Source organism: Dipodomys spectabilis, unplaced genomic scaffold (genome assembly GCF_019054845.1).
Source record: "Dipodomys spectabilis isolate Male_0828 unplaced genomic scaffold, ASM1905484v1 ptg000394l, whole genome shotgun sequence".
NCBI lineage: Eukaryota > Metazoa > Chordata > Mammalia > Rodentia > Heteromyidae > Dipodomys > Dipodomys spectabilis.
The window spans coordinates 1302534-1328055 of record NW_024871071.1 but is presented as its reverse complement, the minus strand read 5'-3'; the positions used below and the strand labels follow the sequence as shown (position 1 = coordinate 1328055).

The 25522-nt window shown below is 41.4% G+C and overlaps 1 protein-coding gene across 1 annotated transcript in view; it reads right to left on the bottom strand.

Annotated features, from left to right (window-relative positions):
- The window catches only part of Vps35 (VPS35 retromer complex component), a 40584-nt gene extending 15273 nt beyond the window's left edge, over positions 1-25311 (bottom strand). Inside the window, exons 1-8 of the mRNA XM_042667362.1 lie at positions 25221-25311; positions 17886-17984; positions 12532-12628; positions 11373-11496; positions 9367-9549; positions 5444-5657; positions 3326-3409; positions 2153-2262 (exon numbers count right to left, since the gene is read on the bottom strand). Coding sequence (XP_042523296.1) covers positions 2153-2262; positions 3326-3409; positions 5444-5657; positions 9367-9549; positions 11373-11496; positions 12532-12628; positions 17886-17984; positions 25221-25223 — 914 coding nt within the window. The 5' untranslated portion in view covers positions 25224-25311. The remainder of the gene's footprint in view (positions 1-2152; positions 2263-3325; positions 3410-5443; positions 5658-9366; positions 9550-11372; positions 11497-12531; positions 12629-17885; positions 17985-25220) is intronic.
- Between the last annotated feature and the right edge of the window lie 211 nt (positions 25312-25522).

Genomic DNA, 25522 nt, shown 5'->3' with positions numbered 1-25522 from the left:
GCATCGCAGTTCAAAACCAGCCTGGGCAGGAGAGACCATGAGACTCCTATCTCCAATAAACCACCAGAAAACCGGAAGTGGCACTGTAGCTCAAGTGGTAGAGCGCTCGCCTTGAGCTGAAGAGCTGAGGGACAGCGCCCAGGCCCAGAGTCCAAGCCCCATGACCGACAAAAATAAAAATATAAAAAAAAAAAAAAGATATAGGAATCTGGATAGTGGGACTATAGATGACATTTTATTACTTGCTGCTTTGCTGTTACTTTCTATAAGTCAATTTCTTCTAGAATATTAATATAGACTAGTACTCTACCACTTGAGTCACTGTGCCACTTCTGGTTTTCTGAGTGTTTTTTTGGAGATAAAAGAATCTCATGGCCTTTCCTGCCTGGGCTGGCTTTGAACTGCAATCCTCAAATCTCAGCCTCCTGAGTAGCTAGGATTACAGGCACGAGCCATCGGTGCCCAGCTTATGCTATCTTTCATACAGCATATTTGCAAAGCAGTCACTTATTATATAGAAGGCCAAGTTTTTTTTTTGGTTGGTTGTGGGGCTTGAACTCTGGGCCTGGGTGCTATCCCTGAGCTCTTCAGCTCAAGATGAGCATTCTTCCTCTTGAGCCACAGTGCCACTTCCAGTTTTCAGGTGGATAATTTGGAGATAAGAGTTTCATGACTTTCCTGCCTGGGCTGGCTGTGAACCTCGATCTTCAATCTCGGCCTCCTAAGTAGCTAGGATTACAGGCATGAGCCACAGGTGCCCTCAAGTTCGATATTTTTAAAAAGCCATTATGAAATGCCCAGTTTTATTTTTCTTTAACCAAGACAAATGGCTGAAACACAAACGGTTTTTACTAAACAGTATTTACTAAAGACATAAGACACTTTAAAAAATTTTTAAGAAGCCAGGCGCAGTTGGCTCACGCCTGTAATCCTAGCTACTCAGGAGGCTGAGATCTGAGGACTGAGTTCAAAGCCAGCCCAGGCAAGAAAGTCCGTGAATTTTTTTTTTTTGTCGGTCGTGGGACTTGAACTCTGGGCTTGGGCGCTGTCCCTCAGCTCTTCAGCTCAAGGCGAGCGCTCTACCACTTGAGCTACAGCGCCACTTCCGGTTTTCTAGTGGTTTATTGGAGAAAGGAGTCTCACGGTCTCTCCTGCCCGGGCTGGCTTTGAACCGCGATCCTCAGATCTCAGCCTTCTGAGCAGCTAGGATTACAGGCGTGAGCCACCAGCACCCGGCTCTGTGAAACTCTTAACTCCAATAAACCACCAGAAAACCGGAAGTGGCGCTGTAGCTCAAGTGGTAGAGTGCTTGCCTTGAGCTGAAGAGCTGAGGGACAGTGCTCAGGGCCAGGTTCAAGCCCCACGACCAACACACACATAAAAAAAATTTTTTTAAGAAAAAGTGACAGCAGAATGGTTTAATTGCAGTTTTTTGTTGTTCTGTTTTAGCAGTACTAGAATTGGAACACAGGGTCTCCCATGCCGGTGGTTCAAGTGAGGATTATGGTTCAAAGTCAGCCTGGGCAGAAAAGTCCATGAGACTCTTACCTGCAATTAACTACAAAAAAGCAGAAATGGAGCTCAAGTAGGAGAGCACCATACTTGAGCAAAATAGCTCAGGAACTCAGGTCCTGAGTTCCAGCCCCAAAACTGGCACCAAAAAAACCCCTAAAACTAAAACAAAAAAACAAAAACTGGGGGGGGGGGGGGGGAGGGGTCGGAATGTAACTTAATGGTAGAGTGCTTGTGTAGAATGCATGAAGCCTGAGGTTTGATTCCTCAGGACCACATAAACAGAAAAAGCTGGAAGTGGCACTGTGGCTCAAGTGGTAGAGCACTAGCTTCAAGCAAAAGAAGCTCAGGGACAATGCCCAGGCCCTGAGCAAGCCCCTGGCACAAAAAAAAAAAAACAAAACAGGGGGTGGGGAAGGAAGAATTATTACCTCTAGACCTTTACCATTAAAAGCTAAATTTCTTTCATGTCTAAGTCAGAGAAATATCTACTAGATGCTCATTCAGTTATACTAGTTATAGTATAATTTCTTCAAAATTCCTGACATAATAAAGATGCAATAGAAACAATTCACAAAAATACTTTAAATTCATTATTCCTATGTTAAAGCATTTACCTTCAAGTTTTAGAAGATCTTACCTGTCAATTAAAGCAATGATTATATTTTTTACATTTACATTTTGGTGTAACTCAGCACAGGCCCGAAGAAAAGGATTCAATGTCTGGAGATGAAATTCATCAGGAAAAACCTAAAAATCAAAATTAATTAATACAAATAAAAATATTTCATTTAATATTCTGAACTCATATATAATATTTAAAGTTCTTATTTGTGAAAAAAATCATTTAAATTTCATACAATTACACTCAAATACATTATTATTATTCGTTTTGTCCGTCATTGGGCCTGAACTCTGGGCCTGGGCACTGTCCCTCAGTTCTTCAGCTCAAGGCTAGCACTCTACCACTTGAGCCACAGCGCCACTTCTGGCTTTTTCTGCTTATGTGGTGCTGAGGGATCGAACCCAAGGCCTCATGCATGCAAGGCAAGCACTCTACCACCAAGCCACCTTCCCAGCCCGAGACTTTTATTTTTCCCAAATGTATTATTTAAACTCACTAAACATAAGCCCAGACAAAACTGGTCCATAAACAAGAGTACACCTACAATTAAACTAAAAGTAATTAATGAATACTCCTAATTTTTTTGGGGGGAAAAGCGTATTAATACAAAGAAATGTTAGGCACCAGTATCTCACCCTGAGTGTAATCCTAGCTACCTACACAGGGGGCTGAGATCTGAGAATCATGGTTCCAATTACCACTGGGCCAGCAAGTAAGTCTATGAGACTATTATTTCCAATTAAGCATCTAAATGCCATAAGTGGAGATGTTTCAAGTTGTAGAGTACCAGCTTTTAGTAAGAGAAAGGGTGGCCTTGAATTACTAAGAGATTTTTCTGCGTCAGTCACTTTAGTGGCAAGGGCTACAGTTATAGGCACATGCCCAAGATTTTTTCAAGCCAGTAAAAATAAATAATCGGGCTGGGAAGGTGGCTCAGTGGTAGAGCGCTTGCCTTGCATGCCTGAGGCCCTGGGTTCGATTCCCCAGCACCACATAAGCAAAAAGAAAAAAGCCCGAAGTGGCGCTGTGGCTCAAATGGTAGAGCGCTAGCCTTGAGCTGAAGAGCTGAGGGACAGTGCCCAGGCCCAGAGTTCAGGCCCAACAACCGGACCCAAAAAAAAAAAAAAAAAAAGTAAAAATAAATAAAAGATGAGTCCTTTTGAGAATGAAATAAATCTCCCTACTTACCTGAATAATACATTCCATGAGATATTCTTGAGCCAAAGCATCCCTACAATTCACAACTTGTTCCAGTATACCTGTCAAAACAATCTAAAATGAAAGAAAAACAATAATGGTGAAAAGATCATTTTCAAAATTCTAAACTATCCTTTCACAACATATTGAACATATTCCCATGTATACTTCATTTTTAAACTTTAAAATTTTTCAGACATTTTAAATACAAAATATGAGTTCTTATTTAGCATAAAATTCATATAAAATAAAGCTAATTCTTCTTATGGTTTGCATTTGTGTGTTTGTTTGTGTATGTATGTATTCTAAGAAATCTCTTATATCTTTTTGTTTTGAGACAGGGTCTCATTATGAAGCCTAAACTTGTCTTGATTCTCTATCCTCCTGCCTCAGCTTGCTGGGATTACAAGTGGGTACCAGAACAACCAGCTAGAAATTTTAATGTACTCTAAGGTGATAAGAGATTTCCTCTAGGAGTTTTAGGCTTTATATTTATGTCTTCTGTTGGAGTTTTGGAGTTTTTCTATTTTTAATGAGGGGAAAGACTTAGAAATTTTTGTTGTTGTTATTGTTGTTTGCATACAAATTTTTAATTGTTCCAGAAGGATCTGTTGATGTTGCCCTTGAACATTTATGAGAAAATAATTGGGGCTAGATGCTAGTGGCTCACACCTGTAATCCTAGCTATTCAGGAGGCTGAGATATGAGGATCGCTGTTCAAAGCCAGCCTGGGCAGGAAAATCTGAGAGACTCTGATCTTCAATTAACCACCAGAAAACCGGAAGTGGCGCTGTGACTTAAATGGTAGAGTGCTACCCTTGAGCTAAAGGGCTGAGCGACAGTACCCAGGCCTAGAGTTCAAGTCCCACAACTGACAAAAAAGGAAAAGAAAAGAATAGAATTGGGGAACCTGGTGCTGGTGGCTCATGCCTGTAATCCAGAAGGCTAAGATCTGAGGATCATGGTTCAAAGTCAGCCCAGGTCAGACAATTTATTTCCTGTAAACTACTCAGGAAAGGCCAGAAGTGGTACTGTGGCTCAAGTGGTAGAGTAATAGCCTTGAGACAAAAAGTTCAGGGACAGTACCCAGGCCTTGAGTTTAAGATCCAGGTCTGGCACAAAAAAAAAAAAAAAAAAAAACAATAAATAACTGGGCTGGGCACTGCTAGCCCAGTCCTATAATTATAGCTACACATGAGGCTAGGATCTGAGGACTATGGTTAGAAACCTACCTGAGCAGGAAAATCTATTACACTCTTATCTCCAATTAGCCATCAAAAAAGCCAGAAATGGAGCTATGACTAAGTGGTAAAATGCTAACTGTGAGCATCCAGGCCCTGAGTTTAAGGCCCAAGACCATCCCCCACCCCCCAAAATTGGGTCACACACAAACACATAAACTAAGAATGGATTCTCTAATCTAGGGATTGGCAAATCTAACTCTCTGGTTTTGGTTTTGAAATGCTGACAGTGGAACCCAAGGCCTTATGCATGATAGACAAATGCTGGCCTACACCCAATTCTCCCTTCTTATTTTTTAAAATAAAGCCCTACCTACTCATTTTCTTTTGTTTTAGCTGTTTTTGTCCTACAACTGCTGAGTTTACTAGTTGTATACCAGACAGTTTATAATGTTAAAATATATCATATCTAGTGATTTACAGTGAAAGTTCACCGATTCCCCACTTCATTTTTTTTTCGTAGATTTGTGTCTTTCTTCACTATCCCTTTATGTGTCTATCCATATTTAAAGATGTTAATACACACTATATACACTTAGGTGCTGGCCTAGAATTTAGGCTGTGTACTCCAACTTTATCCTCTCTAAAAATGTTTATGCTATGTTGACCTTTTTTTATATACAATTCTAGATTTCAATTTTTTTTAAAGCTTGCTAGTATTTGATTGAAATTATACCGAATCTGTAGATAAATTTAAGGAAAACTCTTTCTTCACAATACCAAGTCTTTCAACCTACAAACATAGTGTGTCTTTCAGTTATATTAGGTCTGGACAAAAGATACTGAAAAAAGGTTTTTCAATCTAATGTTTAACAATTAGATTTGAGTTTATATATTACAACAAGATGACAGGCAAAGAGATATAAACCTGTTTGTAACGTTCCACATTTACACCTTCCAACTGACTGAGGCGCACCAAATTTGTTCCCACTAAAATTCTCAGTTCTTGTCTTTCTCGTTCTCTTTTTTCTCTATCTCGGCTATGTCCTTGATGTTGCATTCGCACCCAGAGCTTGTTCATTTCTGCAAAGTTGAGCAGTACAAAATCCATGGAGTCACTAATATCACCAGTTGTTTCTTCACTGCAAAACAAAAAAGTCAGAAACAACTTTATACAGGATTTAAATTATAGGAACAACTTAGCTTTTCTCTGTTCTATGCATTTCCTTCTTCATTTACTTTTAATGTCAAGGTGATGTACAGAGGGGTTACAGTTACATAAATAAGGTAATATGTACATTTCTTGTCAAACTTGTTAACCCTTCCCCCATTTTCTTCTTATCTCCATAATATATTCATGCTTTGTAAAAAAAAAAAAAAAAAATTTCATTGGCTTAGCATAGTTATTTTAAGGACAGAGTCTATCAGAAAAAAGAACAAAAGAAGAGGACACAATACAAATTTAAGGAAACAAATACTTTCCCCAACTCTACCTGAACTTGCTAGCAACTCCTTCAATTCAAAAAGTTTAAAATAAATTGATACTTATGATAAGCCTGTTACATTTTATTGTTGTAATTTGTTTTCAGTTGAAATGTGAGCATTTGAAGAACTGCTTTTTTCTTTCTTTCTTTCTGGATTAGAGGCCTTATGATTGACCAACTTCTGTTTGCTTGTTATTTTGGACATGCAATCTAGTGACTCTTTCTGCCCAAGATGTCCTCCAACTGTAATCTTTGGGATCTCAGTCTCTTGTGGGCCTAGGACTACAGGCATGTGTCAACAATACCAGGCCAACTTTAAGTTGTTATATCTCTTTTTTTTTTTTGGGGGGTGGGGGTGCGGTCGTAGGGCCTCAACTCTGGGCCTGGGCGCTGTCCCTCAGCTCTTCAGCTCAAGGCTAGCGCTCTACCACTTGAGCCACAGTGCCACTTCAGGCTTTTTTATTTTTGCTTATGTCATGCTGAGGAATCGAACCCAGGGCCTCAGGCATGCAAGGCAAGCGCTCTACCACTGAGCCACCTTCCCAGTCCTTTAACTTGTTATATCTCTTAAGACAGAAACTTAGTTTCCAATTTTTCCTTTAATTAATTAATTTTTTTGTTAGTCATGTGGCTTGAACTTGGGGTGGGGCACTGTTCTTGAGCTTTTGTGAAGTGCTTTACTACTCTAAGTCACAGCTCCACTTCCAGGCTTGATTCGAACCAAAACCTCAAATCTCAGCCTCTTGCGCAGCTAGGACTGCAGGCATGAACCACCAGTACCAGGGTTCCAGTTTTTAAGTTGGTTGCCTAATTAAGTGCTTAAAATTGAGTCAAATTAGGCTGGGCGCCAGTGGCTCACACCTGTAATCCTAGCTACTCAGGAGGCTAAGATCTGAGGATCACGGTTCAAAGCCAGCCCAGCAAGAATGTCCGTGAAACTCTTGTCACCAATAAGCCACTCAGAAATCCGGAAGTGGCGCTGTGGCTCAAGTGGTAGAGCATTAGACTTGAGCTGAAGAGCTGAGGGACAGCACCCAGGCTCAGAGTTCATGCCTCATGACTGGCGAAAAAAAAGAAGGAAAGAAAGGAAAAGAAAGATGAGAAGAAATTGATAGGACCAGGCATGGTATTACGTAAGAACTTGTAGAGACAGGAAGTCAGGCTGAAGCCAGCCCTGAGCAAAAATATAACAAAAGCAAATAAGGGCAAAAGATGTATGTAGTTCAAGTGCTCAAACCCTAGTACCACAAAACATACAAAATAAAAGGGAGAGGAAAAAAAGAGGAATTGATGCAAATACTAAATGCCACTAATGAAGCACAATGCTGGTGGCACACCTGTAATCCTAGTTACTCAGGAGGCTGAGATCTGAGGGTCATGGTTCAAAGCCAGCCCAGGCAGAGAAGTCTGTATTAATCACCAGAAAACCATAAGTGGTGCTGTGGCTCAAAGTGGTAGAGCTCTAGCACTGAGCAAAAGAGCTCAGGGACAGTGCCCAGGCCCTGACTTCAAGCTCACCTAGTTGTTTGAAAACTATAGTAGACCATCTGACATTGCTGTCAGAGAACAGTACAGTCACAGACGAAAGAATGGTAGTTACAGAAAAGGTCTCTAGGCTAGCCTTGAGCTAAAGAGCTGAGGGACAGCGCCCAGGCCCAGAGTTTAGGCCCCACAACCAGACCCCCCCCCCCCCAAAAAAAAGAAAAGGTCTATGTGTCTCATACATGGAAGTCTCTATGAATGATGGAAGATTTTGTTTTTTTTTCTGTTTAAGAGTAATTATGCTCACAGATCACTAAAATCACATATTCTGGGGTAACTAACAGTCCATAAATTATAAAAACTGGCAGATATTCAAGAAATAAGAAATAAGAAAAACTGGCTAATGGAGAAAGTTAAGCATATTTCATATTACATCGAATACAATTTTCAGAATGTACTAATTTTAAATATTTTAAAATGAGGGAAGTAGGAAATAAGGTGATATGGTGTATGATTAAAGTACATTATATATACATGCAAATGAACATATACTCATGAAAATAACATAATAAAATCCACTAAAAACTGTTTCTTTAAAAAAATTAAAGGTAGGAGGAAAAACAGGTTTAAGAATATAGATTGAGCCGGGCGCCGGTGGCTCACGCCTGTAATCCTAGCTACTCAGGAGGCTGAGATCTGAGAATCGCGGTTCAAAGCCAGCCCGGGCAGGAAAGACTGTGAGACTCCTATCTCCAATAAACCACTAGAAAACCGGAAGTGGCGCTGTAGCTCAAGTGGTAGAGCACTCACCTTGAGCTGAAGAGCTGAGGGACAGTGCCCAGGCCCAGAGTTCAAGCCCCATGACCGACAAAAAAAAAAAGAATATAGATTGAGGGCTGGGAAGGTGGCTCAGTGGTAGAGCGCTTGCCTTGCATGCCTGAGGCCCTGGGTTCAATTCCGCAGCACCACATAAGCAAAAAGAAAAAACCGGAAGTGGCGCTGTGGCTCAAGTGGTAGAGCCCTAGCCTTGAGCTGAAGAGCTAAAGGACAGCACCCAGGCCCAGAGTTCAGGCCCCACGACTGGAACCAAAAAAAAAAAAAAAGAATATAGATTGAAAGCCGGGCGCTGGTGGCTCACGCCTGTAATCCTAGCTACTCAGGAGGCTGAGATCTGAGGATTGCAGTTCAAAGCCAGCCTGGGCAGGAAGAGACCGTGAGACTCCTATCTCCAATAAACCACCAGAAAACCGGAAGTGGCGCTGTAGCTCAAGTGGTAGAGGGCTCGCCTTGAGCTGAAGAGCTGAGGGACAGCGCCCAGGCCCAGAGTTCAAGCCCCACGACCGACAAAAAAAAAAAGAATATAGATTGAAATTTACCAAAGTGCATTATATGCATATACATAAATATCACAATGAAAATCTTTTGTACAACTAGTTTATACTAACAACAGTAACAACAAAAAAGAGCCAGATACCAATGGCTCACACATGTAATCCTAACTCAGGAAGTGGCAGAAAGTCCAAGAGACTTCATCTCCAATAGGCAGCAAAAGAGCTAGAATGGAGGCCTGGTTCAAGTGGTTGAGCATGTGCTATGAGTAAGAAAGCCAAACTGGAGGGAGAAAAGTAATAATTTGTTCTCATATGGGGGGGGAGGGATGTTCTAAATTGTGTCAAATGAAAAAAAGCAAAAACAATCTGCATAATAACACATTTTAGATCATACTACATATACTGAGGCGTTCTATATCACAATGGAAATCTATACACAAAATGCTACTAGAAACTAATTGGTTGTAAGGATTGAAATTTTCTTATTTTGATATATATTGTTTGTAAGTGTTCTATAATGAAAAATACGTAAATAAACCAAGATGACTACTTACTCTGTTGGCTCTCCTTCATCAGGTAAAATGTTTCTGGTACACTGAAGAAGATAATTCCGAAGAAATAAACCTCTCAATGGATGCTGTACACCACGGCACATTTCTACCAAATCTTTCAAAATATCTTTCCTGGACTGAGGAAATGACTTGACATATACAACTCCAACTGTAATCAACAGATAGCTAGGAAAATTATGAGGAGACATTTAATTAGAAATAAAATATTCAAATCAAGAATTTGGTAATGTCCAAACATATTATATACATTAAATAAGATAGGAACAATGTTATCTTCTCCTAAATTATGAGGAAAACATCACTTGATTTAATACACTAAAAACATAAAAAAGAAAGCAAAAATAAACAAATATCACCGACTTTTTTTTGACAGGGTTTCCTATATTGCACATGCTAATTTTAAACTCAAGATCCTCTTCCCTCAGCCTCTGGAGAACTGGGCTCATAGGTGAACACCAAGTCTGGTTGACTAACTGATTTCTAAAAATACATACACAGAGATGGGCATGATGGCTCAAGTCTGTAATCCTAGGCTTAGGAGGTAGAGATGGAGGGGTGGCAAATATCCCCTAACCTTGTTAGAATCCACCTAACAAGTGCAAGGCTCTGATTTCAAATTCCAGTATAGACCAAAGAACAAAAAGAACATACACACTAATCAGTCCTCTCTGAACTATGTTCAGATATGTTCCAAGATCCCCATTCAATGACTGAAACTTCGGGGCTGGGAAGGTGACTCAGTGGTAGAATGCTTGCCTTGCATGCCTGAGGCCCTGGGTTCGATCCCTCAGCACCACATAAGCAAAAAGAAAAAAGCTGGAAGTGGCGCTGTGGCTCAAGTACTATAGCGCTAGCCTTGAGCTGAAGAGCTGAGGGACAGTGCCCAGGCTCAGAGTTAAGCCCCCACGACGGGACCCAAAAAAAAAAGACTGAAACTTCAGATAGTATTGACTTTTCCTGTATATACATATTTATCCTTTTATAAATTAAGGACATTAAATGAACAATAATAAAATAATTATGACAATATACTGTAACAAAAAGTTGTATGATTAAAATTAAAAAGTTATGTCTTTCTTTTTCTTTTTTTTTTGGGGGGGGGGAGGGGGTCCGGTCATGGGGCCTGAATTCTGGGTCTGGGCGCTGTCCCTCAGCTCTTCAGCTCAAGGCTAGCGCTCTACCACTTGAGCCACAGCCCCACTTCCGGCTTTTTTCTTTTTGCCTATGTGGTGCTGAGGAATCGAACCCAGGGCCTCAGGCTGCATATGCAAGGAAGGCAAGTGCTCTACCACTGAGCCATCTTCCCAGCCCATCTTTCTTTTTCGTGCTTTCATATCGTATTTTATTAGGTACACCCTTGTGATGATGTGAGATGATATAAAACCTGTGTGGTAAGATGAAGTAAGATAAGTGACACTGAGATAGCTTTACACTACCAAAATAGCATAACAGTTGATAGCTACGATGGCCACTAAGTAACTAAATGTAAACAGCATATACAATGTGGACATGCTTGACAAACCATCCCTAGTAGGGGCAATGCAAGATTTCATCATGCTACTTAGAACAGTTTACAATTTAAAACTTTATCACGTCTGGCACTTTCCATTTAAAATTTCTGGACTATGATTACCAAGTATAGTCAGATAAGATGGTGGGGGGAGGTGTCTCACTATGTTACCAAGTGTAGCTAGATAAGGGAAGAGTATTAAATTACCATCTACATGTATCTGTCGGTCCATCTCACCTTTAAACATACAGGAAAAGATAGTTAATTTTTCTAATATTTAAAAGACCTTAAAATAACATGTCCACTTTTTTTTCTATTTTCAAATTCTAATAAAAAGGAAATTTACTCAAATAATAAGTATTCGCCACAATGTTAGACTCAAATTGTTAAGAAATCAGATACTCAAAGTTAATTTTTATAAAAAAAAGAATAAGGTAAGAAATATAGATATAAAAGTGTTCAGATTCTAATTACTTACAGCCTTGGGATTATGTTTCCAGCATATTGTACAAGCTCATAGAGATCTGCTACTTTTCGTCCTTTAGCAAATTCATCTGTCAGGTAGACCTCCAAGTAGTGAAGCTCATCAGAAATAGCCATATCTTTTCATTATGATTAAGGACTCAAAGATACTCCAACCAAAACTCTAAAACTTATTGAAGTCATTGAAACTATGGGGCAGGGACAGGGATGCAGCTGAGAGGTAAGACACTTGCCCAGCATGTATAAAGCTTTGGGCTCAACCTACACAAGATTAGAAACTATGGAGAAAGCTAGGTACAGTGTAAGCATATAAATCCCAGCACTCAGGAGGCTGAGGCAGGAGGACCAGACTGGAAAACACAGTTAAGTCCCCCCTCCCGCACCCCCCCTCGCCCCCTTCCCCCCCCCCCCCCCCCCCCCCCCGCCTATCTTTAAACTGCCTAATAGCTTTTGAGAAATACCTGAGAATTGAAATATAGTAACAAACCATTTAAAGAGTGTAAACATAGAGTAGAGGGTTTAGTTTAGTGGCAGAATGCAAGTCTAGAATGACAGTGAACCAGTTAAATCCCCAATCTGCAAAACACAAAAGTTTAGCACAGAGGCAGGTGTCATGGTTAACTCATAGCTATAATTCCAGCTACTCAGGATGCTGAGATCTGAGGATTGCAGTTCAAAGCCAGCCCAACAGGAAAGTCCCTGAGACTCTGATCTCCAATTAACCACTCAAAATGCCAAAATAGTAAAGCAATAAATACTCTTGAGCAATAAAGCTCAAGGACAGTACCCAAGTCTTGAGTTCAAACTGCAGAAAGGACACCAAAGGAAAAAAAAAGTTTAAGCACAGAAAGCAAGCTTTTTTTTTTTTTAGTACATCTTCAAGGAAGTTGAATACTTTTTAAGATAATGAAGAACGGTATAATTCCAGAAAAATTTAATAAGTAACAGAATTGGTCTTATCAAGAAATAAGTGTATTGTAGATGGGGATGGGAGGGGAAACCTAGGAGAAGCAAGAGAAAGGGTGACATTGTCCAAAAAGAATTATACTCTTTACCTGACTTATGTAATTGTAACTCCTCTGTATATCATAATAAAAATTAAAAAAAAAAAACAGTATGGCCCATATGCTTGTATTTCAACATTGAAAAGATACAAAGTTCGTAGTAGCTTTTTGGTGATAACATAGACGTCCGGAGTTCACCAAGCATGTTAGAAGCATGTTTCAGAGCGTCCATAAGTTTGTTTTTGTCCTACAGAAATACCAAGAGAACTGATCAGAATGCTTAATATAAATATTTACCTTGATTATACAAATTCCTTCTATCATGAATTTATTATAACACAATTCAAGAGTATACAACAGAAATTATTTTAGTGACATAAAAACAAACTTCATGCCAGGCACCAGTGGCTCATGCCTGTAATCCTAGCTACTCAGGAGGCTGAGATCTGCGGATAAGGATCACGGTTGAAAGCAGAAGTCTGTGAGATTCTCTTTTTTTTTTTGGTTGGTCATGGGGCCTGAACTCTGGACCTGAGCGCTGTCCCTCAGCTCTTCAGCTCAAGGCTAGAGCTCTACCATTTGAACCACAGCACCATTTCTGGCTTTTTCTGCTTATGTGGTGCTGAGGAATCGAACCCAGGGCCTCATGCATGCAAGGCAAGCACTCTACCAGTGAGCCACCTTACAAGCCCCTCTGTGAGATTCTTATCTCCAATAAACCACCAGAAAACCAGAAGTGGTGCTTTGGCTTAAGTGGTAGAGCACTTTCTTTGAGCTGAAGAGGGCAGGTGTAGAGCACAGGCCCAGAGTCCAAGCCCCACCACCAACAAAATAATAATAATAATTTTTTTTCTATTTTTTTTATTTTTTGTGAACATATTGTACAGAGGGGTTACAATTACATGGGCAAAATAATGAGTACATTTCTTATCAAGCATTGCAGCCTCCTCATTTGTTTACCCTTCACATCCCTTCCCAGCCTCCCCCTGCCCCTAATAATAATAATTTTTTAAAAATTAAAAGAAAATAAACTTCATGCTGTTTCTCTTTTGTGTTACTTCTCTGGACTTCAAGTTTTCAACAGCTAGAGACTAGGAAATTGCTCTATTAATTCACTACGTTTTTTTGTGGGTGGGGAAAAGTATCTGAGGATCTTCTGGCTAGGTAAATGCTGTTTGATCCATACTCCAACTCATTTTGTTGTAAATGTTTTGTTGTTTTTTGTTGTGATCCTGGGGCTTGAACTGAGGGCCTGGATGCTGTCCTGAGGGGATTTTTGCTCACATCTAGCACTCTACCACTTGAGCCACAACTCCACTTCTGGCTTTTTCATGGTTAACTAGAGATAAAAGTCTTACAGACTTTTCTTGCCTGGGCTGCTTAGAACCTCAATCCTCAGATCTCAGCCTCCTGAATAGCTAGGATTATAAGCATGAGCCACTGGTGCCTGATCTGCTTTATTTTTTAGTTTTTCTTTTTGTCAGTCATGGGGCTTGAACTCAGGGCCTGGGCACTGTCTCTGAGCTTCTTTTGTCAAGGCTAGCACTCTAGCACTTGAGCCACAGAGCCACTTGCAGCTTTTTCTGTTTCTGTGGTACTGAAGAATCACCCAGGGCTTCATGTTTGCTAGGCAAGCACTCTACCACTAAGCCACATTCCCAGCCAGCTTTAGTTATTTTTGAGATACTATCTTGTGCTTTTTGCCTAAGGTTGCACTCACACTACAATTCTTCTAGACCTCTGCTTCTACCCAGCTAGAATTACAGTCCTGAAACCACACCTGGCTTCTTTTTTGAGACAGTTTCCCTATCTTTTTGCCCAGTCTGGCCTTGAACTTCCACACTTTTGTCTCTGTCTCTCATGAGGCTAGAATTACAGCATGAACCACCAAACACATCCCATTATTTTCTATTTTACTGTGACCAAGTGTTAAAATAGTAAACTGTCTTGAAGTAAGGTAACTTTATCTTGTCGATGGCTTTATCATAGGCTAGACCCTATAGAACTATTTGGAAAAACTATCCATGAAACTCTGTTTTTCTCCTGAGTTCTTTATACCCTCGAAATGTCCATATGCCCCACTTAACTCAGAGATACAAACAATTCTTTAAAATATAAGAAACCCTATCCATTTACAGACAAAAGATACAAGCAAGTGCAAAACTAATTTTCTCCATTCCAAGATCCTCAGTTTTCTTTCCAAATTAGGTAATCAAAAAATACAATAAAATAAGAAAGCATAATACTAAGCTTAGAAAATATAAGATTGTCTAAGTACCTGTTTTCTAATATTCTCTTAAACCAAGTTATATAGTTAAGCATTTTGGTGTTTACAAATCTGTAGCTGAAAATATCTCATTTTCATTTTTTTAAATCTTTCTTGCTGTTGTTTTTAATGTATTTATAATGTACCATGTGATTTTATTATTAGAATATTTTTTATTGTGAAAATACTGTACAGAGGGGTTACAATATGTACTTTGATAGGAATGCTGATCTTATCAAAAAGGACTTGCAAGATCACTGCTGACAAAAGTTAAATTAAAGAAATATGGAAAATGAACATATATGAAACACAAACTTTACAATTTTGGCGGGGAGGAGAGAAGGAAAGGAAGGGAGTGTAGTTGTGGAAGTGGGAGGGAAAGGAGGGTAGGGGAAAAACAAAAGGAGGAGGTAACAATGTTTGATAAAAAAAATGTACTCATTACCTTGCTCATGTAACTGTAACCCCTCTGTACAGTATTTTTACAATTAAAAATAAATAAATAAAATTAAAATAAAATAATTTTAAAAGAAAAAGAAAACCGGGCTGGGAAGGTGGCTCAGTGGTAGAGCACCTGCCTTGCATGCCTGAGGCCCTGGGTTCGATTCCTCAGCACCACATAAGAAAAAAAAGCCGGAAGTGGCGCTGTGGCTCAAGTGGTAGAGCGCTAGCCTTGAGCTGAAGAGCTGAGGGACAGCGCCCAGGCCCAGAGTTCAGGCCCCACGACCGGACCAAAAAAAAAGAAAAAGAAAACCTAAGACTGTTACTAAAGTGTAATTGTTAACACTACAGCAAGAAGGCCTACTTAAACTAGCCTACTTGTTTTGATTCCTTCCATTTTCATCCAGTCTATAGTATTTACAGATTATTTCTTTGTTTTCTTTTGGTTTTTGTTGTTGTTGTTGTTTTTGGGTCCAGTCGTGGGGCTTGAACTCTGGGCTTGGGCGCTGTCCCTCAGCTCTTCAGCTCAAGGCTAGTGCTCTACCACTTGAGCCACAGCACCACTTTTGGCTTTTTTTCTTTTTGCTTATGTGGTGCTGGGGAATCGAACCCAGAGCCTCATGCATGCAAGGCAAGCGCTCTACCACTGAGCCACCATCCCAGCCCTTACAGATTATTTCTATCTCTTCGAATGTTAAAATATATTAAATAGCATCAGTGTGTAATTTTTAAGCTAGTTTCTATAATAAATGTATCTATTTAGAATAAAAATTAAAAGTCTAAGATCCAGGGAGGAAAGAAAAGCTGAATAATTCAAATTGAAACGAATTAAAACCATTTATGCAACAATTATTATTTTGTGCCTGCAATTGGGCTTGAACTCAAGAGTTTCATGCTCTCAAAATTTTCTACCACAGGGGTTGGAAGGTGGCTCAGTGGTAGAGCGCTTGCCTTGCATGCATAAGGTCCTGGGTTCGATTCCTCAGCACCACATAAGCAAAAAGAAAAAAGCCAGAAGTGGCACTGTGGCTCAAGTGGTAGAGCGCTAGCCTTCAGCTGAAGAGTTGAGGGACAGCACCCAGGCCCAGAGTTCAGGCCACACAACCGGACCCCCCCCCCAAAAAAAATTTCTACCACAGATGGCATTCAATCACTGAGGCACACCTCCAGTTCTGACTTTTCCCCCTCCAGTCACAATGATTAAATTCACAGCCTGGGTACTGTCACAGACCTTTTGTGCTCAGCGCTAGTGCTCTACCACTTGAGTCACAGCACTTCTGATTTTTTGGTGGTTAACTGGAGATAAGAGTCCCCTGGGGCGGGGCTGGGAAGGTGGCTCAGTGGTAGAGTGCTTGCCTTGCATGCCTGAGGCCCTGGGTTCCATTCCTCAGCACCACATAAGCAAAAAGAAAAAAGCCGGAAGTGGCGCTATGGCTCAAGTGGTAGAGCGCTAGCCTTGAGCTGAAGAGCTGAGGGACAGTGCCCAGGCCCAGAGAGAGCTCAGGCCCCACGACTGAAACCCCCCCCCCCCCCAAAAAAGAGTCTCATGGGGAATTTTCTAACTGAGCTATCTTTGAACAGTGATCCTCAGATATCAGCCTCCTGAGTAGCTAGGATTATAGGTCTGAGCCATGGGCACCTGACCAGTTGCAGCTTTTTCTTTTTCTTTTTGTCGGTCATGGGGCTTGAACTCAGGGCCTGGGCACGGTCCCTGAGCTCTTTTGCTCAAGACTAGCACTCTATCATTTTGAGCCATAGCAGCACTTCCAGTTTTTGACTGGTTAATTAGAGATAAAGTCTCATATGGGTTTGTCTGCCAGAGCTGGCTTTGAACCACAATCCTCAGATCTCAACCTCATGAGTAGCCAGGATTACAGGTGTAAGCCACCCAGGCTTGACTTGAGTTTCAGCTTTTTGCATGTTAATTGAAGATAAAAGAGTCTCAGAGATTTGACTGCTAGGCTGACTTAAAACTTTGATCCTCAAAGCCCAGTGCCTGTGGTTCACACCTGTAATCCTAGCTACTCAGGACGCTGAGATCTGAGGATCACGGTTCAGAGCCAGCCCTGGCAGGAAAAGTCCATAAGATTCCTATTTCCAATTAACTATCTGAAAGCCAGAAGTGGTTCTGTGGCTAGAGCGGCTAGTGGTAGAGAGCTCACCTTGAGCTGAAGAGCTGAGGAACAGTGCCCAGACCCAGAGTTCAAGCCCCAGGACCGCCAAAAAAAAAAAAGAAAGAAAGAAAGAAATTAGGTCAGCTATTAGTGTGGTGATGTTAAGAGTGATGTGTAGCCGGGCGCTGGTGGCTCACGCCTGTAATCCTAGCTACTCAGGAGGCTGAGATCTGAGGATCGCGGTTCAAAGCCAGCCGGGGCAGGAGAGACCATGAGACTCCTATCTCCAATAAGCCACCAGAAAACCGGAAGTGGCACTGTAGCTCAAGTGGTAGAGTGCTTGCCTTGAGCTGAAGAGCTGAGGGACAGCACCCAGGCCCAGAGTTCAAGCCCCATGACTGACAAAAAAAAAAAAAAGAGTGATGTGTAAAATAAAAGGCAAGTTCTCTAGTTTTCACAAGCTTATATTCTAACATGCAAAACATACAATCTATTCATATATGTAATACTGATAAATATGCTTGATACACTGCTAGACAGAAGTGAATCTAATGACAGATGTTGGTGGATGCTGAAGATTGGATTGACCAGAAGCTGTAGGCTATTTCACCTTAGAAAACATTGCACATGCTTCCTTAGGAACCTATAATCTATAATTGTGTCTCTCAGATTTTCATTCTTACCAGGCATCTCTTCATCTGAAAAGACTGTACCTTCACAGCCTGTATGGCTTCATCCAGGAGCTTTTCCTGCTCATCCTGAGGTGACTGCTGTGTTGTAGGCTGCAATAAAAATGTAAAACACAAAACTTTCACTAGTGTTTCATAAGTACTTTAGCACAATTTTTATTTCTATGGTTTAAATCACAGTCCTCCTTCAAGACTTTCACATATGGTTCATTCCAGCCCTGATCTCAAACTAACTAATCAATTCTGACAACTATTAAGGTGACTCAACATTCTTGAGGAAGGCTGCCCTCAAAGAAAGAGGGATGTTCATAAGAACATAAGGGGTATGTTCTGTTAATACACTCTGAATCTAACCAGAATTTAGCTCTCAAACCAAGCTACTTATGATAGGTACAGTCCAATCCAAATCTGACAGACTCTTTTCAGGCCAAATAATTATAGAACACTAACCCAGTCTACCTTAGAAACTAAACAACTTGGAAATAAAATAGCTAAATTTATTGTTAATCATTTATAGTAGGAAATGATAAAGAATACTCTCCTCAAACACCTAGCTCATATTTCAGAAACACAAATATACAGCTATTCAGGATATATACTCTTCTCTATCATCAGCAAAAATCTGCTTGCACAATAATTAGCTCTTATCAAGTAGAATTATCCATTCCTTCATATCATATAAACACCTCTACCACAGAGTGCATCCATTATAATCACAAATAATGCTCATTTTATGTCTTTGATATCTAAAATACATGTGTGCTTCATAAACATTCATATGAATAAGCTGGTTCTTAATGTTTAGATTATATATTTATAAAATTTTTATTATTATGTGGTACTGAGGAACTAGACCAGCATGCTAGGCAAGCACTCGACCACTGAGACACATTCCCAGCCCGTAGACTGTATAGTTAGTGTGTGTGTGTGTGTGTGCGCGCGCGCGTGTGTGTGCGTGCATGCGTGCGTGCGCGCACACGCGCGCGCTCCAGTCCTGAGGACCTGGGTGCTGTCTTTTAGATTATTTGCTCAAGGATGGCACTCTTATTACTTGAGCTACAGCTCCACTTCTGGCTTTTGGTGGTTAGTTGAAGGTAAGAGTCTCATGGACTTTCCTGCCTGGGCTGGCTTCAAACCATGATCCTCCAATCTCAGCCTCCTGAGAGGTTCAAAGCCAGCCCAGGCAGAAAAGTCCATGAAATTCTTATCTCTAAACAAGCCACTTAGAAAACCAGAAATGGTGCTGTGGCTGTGGCTCAAGTTGGTAGCGTGTTGGCTTTGAGCGAAAGTGCTGAGGGATAGCACCCAGGCACAGAGTTCAAGCCCCATGACCAACCAAAAAAAATTTTTTTTGACTAAAGATAAAATGTCTTGGGGCTCAGTGGTAGAGTGCTTGCCTTGCATGCATGAGGCCCTGGGTTTGATTCCTCAGCACCACATAAGCAAAAAGAAAAAAAAACCGGAAGTGGTGCAGTGGCTGAAGTGGTAAAGCGCTAGCCTTGAGCTGAAGAGCTGAGGGACAGCGCCCAGGCCCAGAGTTCAGGCTTCTCGACCAGACCCCCCCCCCCCCAAAAAAAAGATAAAATGTCTCTTACACAATGAGTTAAAAAATATGAAAGGCAAAGACCTATACCTAAACATGAAAGCAAAATCTAGTCTGTTTCATAAAAACAAGCAAACAAACAACATTTCATTTTGAGATTAACAAAGAAATACAAACCATATAAACTACTTCTGAACACTAGTAGTTTATAAAAATTAAAACTCTGGGGCTGGGAAGGTGGCTCAGTGGTAGAGTGCTTGCCTTGCATACATGAGGCCCTGGGTTCAATTCCTCAGCACCACATACACAGAAAAAGCCAGAAGTAGAACTATGGCTCAAGTGGTACAGTGCTAGTCTTGAAGAGCTGAAGGACAGCACGGCAAAAAAAAAAAAACTTTTGATTTTAGAAAGAGAATAAGAGCTGAATAAATAACCGAGTACTACTGCAACTACTCTTCATTTTCAAAGAAAAAAGTGCTGCCCATTATTCACCATAGCTAAGATATGGAGCCAAACCAGATGCCCCTCAGTAGATGAATGGATTTTAAAAAATGTGGTATGTGGGGCTGGAAAGGTGGCCCAGTGGTAGAGTGCTTGCCTTGTGAGCCCGTGGGTTCCATTCCTCAGCACCACATAAGCAGAAAAAGCCGGAAATGGTGCTGTGGGTCAAGTGGTAGAGCACTCACCTTGAGCAGAAGAGCTGAGGGACAGTGCCCAGGCCTAGAATTCAGGCCCCAGGACCAACCAAAAAAAAAAAAAGAAATGTATTCTAAAAGGGCTGGGAAGGTGGCTCAGTGGTAAAGTGCTTGCCTTGCATGCATGAGGCCTTGGGTTCCATCATTCCTCAGTACCACAGAAGCAGAAAAAGTCGGAAGTGGTGCTGTGGCTCAAGTGGTAGAGCGCTAGCCTTGAGCTGAAGAGCTGAGAGACAGCACCCAGGCCCAGAGTTCAGGCCCATGACCAAAAAAAAACACAGAAAATGTGGTATGCACATATATATATATATATATATATATGTATATATACATATATATGTATATATACAAATATATGCCACATATATACACATATATACATTATATATATATATATACACACACACAAACACACACACACACACACACACACACACACACACACACACACACACACACACACACACACTGGAATTGTATGCCTCCATCAGAAAGAATGACATCACCCCATTCATTAGGAAATAGAAGGACTTGGAAAAAATTATATTGTTTTTGTTTTTTTTTCTTGGTCGTGGGGCTTGAACTCTGGGCCTAGGCACTGTCCCTCAGCTCTTCAGCTCAAGGCGACCGCTCTACCACTTGAGCTACAGCGTCACTTCCTGGAAAAAATTATATTAAGTGAAGTAAGCCAAGCCCAAAGAAACATAGGTCTCATGGTTTCCCTTATTTGCAATAACTAGTACATGTCTAGGACAAGCAAAAAAGGTCAAAAGCTATGTACGTATGACCATATAAGATGATGTTAAGCGAAATGGACCCCAAGAAAGAGACACAAGTGTTTTTTTTTCTTTCTTGCTATTGTTTTTAATGTACTTATAATGCACTAGTGATTCTTTTCTTTTTTATGTTCTTCCCCCACAGTATAACCCGTTTTCACTGAATCTGATTCCACCCCTGTTTTCATTGTATCTGATTCCCATATCCTGCATCTTGTATATACATTTTTATAATTTGGGGAGGGGAAGGGATATAACAAAATGCTTAAATAAGGACACAGGTTGACCCACTGTAACAATGAGATGTACAAGACACTATGTTGAAAACGAACTTTACAATTTGGGGGCGGGATGGGGAGGGCAGAGTTTGGGAGGTGGGGAGAAAAGGGATGGTAGGGGAAAAACAAAGGAGGAGATAACAATGCTCCATAGGAAATGTACTCATTACCCTACTGTAACCCCTCTATACAGTATTTTTACAATAAAAAATATATATGAAAAAAGAAAAATGTGCTGCCAAACACTGGTGGCTCATGCCTGTAATCCTAGCTACTCAGAAAGCTTGAGATCTGAGGACTGCAGTTTGAAGCCAGCCTGGGCAGGAACGTCCATAAGACTCTTATTTCCAATTAGCCACCAGAAAACCAAAAGTGCATCTGTGGCTCAAAGCGGCAGAGTACCCTCAAGCAAAAGAACACAAGGATAGTGCCCAGGTCCTGAGTTCAAGCCCCAAGATTGAATAAAAAACAAAAACAAAAAAGGAAAAAGTACCTTTTAATGTTAACTTAAAGTTAACTTAAAGTTAATGTTAACTTAAAACTTTTAATGTTAACATTAATTTATATGGCAGAGCTGTTACATAAAATGCTGGTTTCAGTGGTAAGGAGAATGACAGTATTTAAGCATTTAAGGATTTGGAAGTTATTATTCCTCATGTGCTAGTCCTCGGAGAACTTTAGTAAAGCCACCCTATCTTTGCCTTTGGTTTGATTTTTATTTTTGGCTCCTTACCTATGCATGTAATAGATAGCAATTATGAAAAGCAATGGATTTCATTACATTCAAACAATAAACTTTGATACATGACATTTTATAACAATAAAATTGACATATCCGCCGGGCGCTGGTGGCTCACGCCTGTAATCCTAGCTACTCAGGAGGCTGAGATCTGAGGATCGCGGTTCAAAGTCAGCCCGGGCAGGAGAGACCGTGAGACTCCTATCTCCAATAAACCACCAGAAAACGGAAGTGGCGCTGTAGCTCAAGTGGTAGAGCGCTCTCCTTGAGCTGAAGAGCTGAGGGACAGCACCCAGGCCCAGAGTTCAAGCCCCACGACCGACAAAAAAAAAAAAAAAATTGACATATCCAATTAGTACAGTTATTACCACCTTTATCTCCAACAGGTTATTTAAATCTTTCCAGATGGAAGGACTCTCTATCTTTTAAACAATAACTTTCTGTCCTGTCTCAAACAGTTCTACTTTCTCTGTTTTTACTACTCAAGTTACCTCACGTTCATGAAATCATAAGACTCTTTGCCCTTTTGTGCTTGATTTATTTTACTTAGCTTAATCTCTTCAAGATTCATTCATATTGTAGCAAGTTAGCATTTCTCTATTTCAAACACTAAATAAATTCAAGCAATTCAGGAAGCTGAGCTCTTTAGATTCCAGGTTGAAAGCCAGCCCAGGCAAAAAAGTTTGTGAGACTCATTTCCAATAAAACGAAGAAGAAAAAGGAGAATAAGAAGGAGAAGGAGAGAGGAGAGAGGAGGAGGAGGAGGAGGAGGAAGAAGAGAGGAGAGGGAAGAGGAGGAGGAAGAGGAGGAAGAAAGAAGTAGTGGAGCTATGGCTCAACTGATAAGAATGCTAGATGAAGAGAGGGGGAGGGAGAGGGGAAAGGAAGAGGAAGAGAGAGAGAGAGAGAGAGAGAGAGAGAGAGAGAGATCACCTGAGGATCACAGCAGAAACGGAACTCTAAGTATGAATCATCCAGGGACAGTACCCAGACCCACAGTGCAAATCCAACGAAGAAAGGAGGGAAGGGGAAGAGAAGGAAGGGGGAAGAAGATGATGATTTGGGAACTGGGCCACGGGTGGCTAATGCCTATAATCCTAGCTAATCAGGAGGAGATTTGAGGATCAAGGTTCAAAACTAGACCAGGCAAGAAATTTGATGAGACTCTCATCTCCAATCAATTAACAACCAAAAAACTCAATGAATCTGTGGCGCCATTAGAGGTAGAGCACTCATCTTGGGCAAAAAAGCTCAGAGACAGAACACAGGCCAAGTTCAAGCCTTAGTACTGGCACAAATTATTATTATTGTTGTTGTTGTTTGGGCAAGGGAATGTAGCTCTCTTACAATGATTACCTTTAGACTCAAGCAGGTTCAAGGTCCAAAACAAAGAACCCCATAATCTGAATAACAGATTTGTACTAATGTACTAGTACTGAAGGAATCCTATGATGAAACACACCATGAATTTTTTTTTTTTTTTTGGTCCGGTTGTGGGGCCTGAACTCTAGGCCTGGGCACTGTCCCTCAGCTCTTCAGCTCAAGGCTAGCGCTCTACCACTTGAGCCACAGCGCTACTTCCGGTTTTTTTCTTTTTTGCTTATGTGGTGCTGAGGAATCGAACCCAGGGCCTCATGCATGCAAGGCAAGCGCTCTACCACTGAGCCACCTTCCCAGCCCCACACCATGAAATTTTAACTATTCTCAGCTTCATCTATTGGAAATAATCTTTCTTGTCCACATGAAGAATTTCTGCTTATCTTCCTCAAAATTAACCCACATGCTATCTCCTGTAGTTTTTCCCAAATTTCCCAGGCAAAACTCTCTTCCAAGAATCGAAAGCACGGAGTTGACACTGACATAAAGCAGCCCTCACACTGCATTACAGGAAGTTCCACAAGCAGGTCCCCTCCATTTATTTGGACTCACTGACTAGCAAAGTCATGGCACTAAAGCACACAAATATTTGATTAACTGAACCATTCTACATTTTTAGGACTGGGAAGGACCAAGGAAATCAAGATTTCTTTCCAGATGCAACAGTGACACTCAAAGACTTACTTAATCAAGGCATAGAGAAAGTGGCTGTGACAGGTTTCTTTTCCCAATAATATTTATAAGAACTGGACCATGTGTGATTCACTATTCCTATTTGGTTTACTCAGCATGGAACTGGAGTACACAGTAATTCATCAAATGTTTCCTTTATTAAACACTATAAATGATAACTAATTAATGTTGAGAATCCAGACAAAAGTTAAAACTTTACACTAATCATGTATCAATTTCCAATTGCAAGAAAAAAAATCTAAGAAATAAGAAACATGATTCTGTAAGATACTATATTAGGAAAGTTGTATATGTCAAAGATTTATTCTTGTTATCTCCTATTTATATATTCAAAGTGAAATCTATGAATGAGATATTAATACTCACAGCATACCAATACCACCAAAAATTTATACGGTGGAAACTACATCAAACTCTAGGTTCATATTTTGAGGAAGTTCAAGTTTAGTAGGCCAAAGCCACACACACCACTATTTGCTGCCATGACAGAGAGGTCCTAAGGAGCATGACTACTTGTGGGCGTAAAATCCACGTAAAGTACTTGGATATCATCAGTGAGGAAACGAGTGAGACAGGGTCAGTCCGCAATGAACAAATGTCAGAAGAAACAAGCACCAGCCTTTCCAGCTGTTAGGATTAGTGGAAGACAGAAAGAATGCTTTCAGGAAATCCCTAAGCAAGTTCCTAGAATTCTCTGGCAACCACTGCAAACAAGGGCCATACGGCCACGAAAGACAAGGAAACCACGGCGGACCCCGTGGAATATGTTTACTGAAGGGGAAAAGCCCGTGGGGCCGGACGAACACAGCTAAGCACAAAGGTGAAAATGCAACATTTGGGCGGGTCCCAGCGCCACCACCTCGCAGACTCAGGCGCTCCGTTCGCCCCCAACCTGGCCATTCGCTCAGACCTGACACAGGCTCCCAGGTGGCCGATTCCACTTAAGAGGCCTTCATAGGCACCCAGAACCTCCTGGCTCAGCCACCCCCCTTCAGAGGAGCCGCCTGATCAATCGCCGCAGCCAGGAGCCGCCGCCCACCCGGGCCCGGAGCAACCAGCTTGCGGCCTTCTTCGTTCCGACTCCTACCCTGCAGGCCAACCAGGGTGGTTCTAGCCCCGATAAGGCTGCGGGCCCCCTATACTCAGTCCGCGGGTCTTTGGGCCGGTGGGAAAAAGCAAGGACTGCGAGAAGGGTCGGCCTGGAGCCCACCACCCCCACATCACTCACCATGGCGACTCCACTGAGCCAGCAGCCAGCAGCCCCGAACGCCGCGGAGAGCCTCCCCCGGTCAGGTGACGCTGCGGCCCCTCCAAGCCCCGCCCCTCCTAGGCCCGCCTCCACGCTCTGCACGTGATTCGTGGATTGGACGGTTTCTAGGAATCCAAATCTCGCGTGTTTATTGGCTCTTGGCCCTTCACGCTAGGCTGACGGGCCGAGGCGCCAGTTAGTCTATTCATAGAATGTGGGTGTGAGCCGGAGGGATGCAGGGCCGCAATTGGTATTCTTCTGCCGAGCAGAAAGGCTGAGAA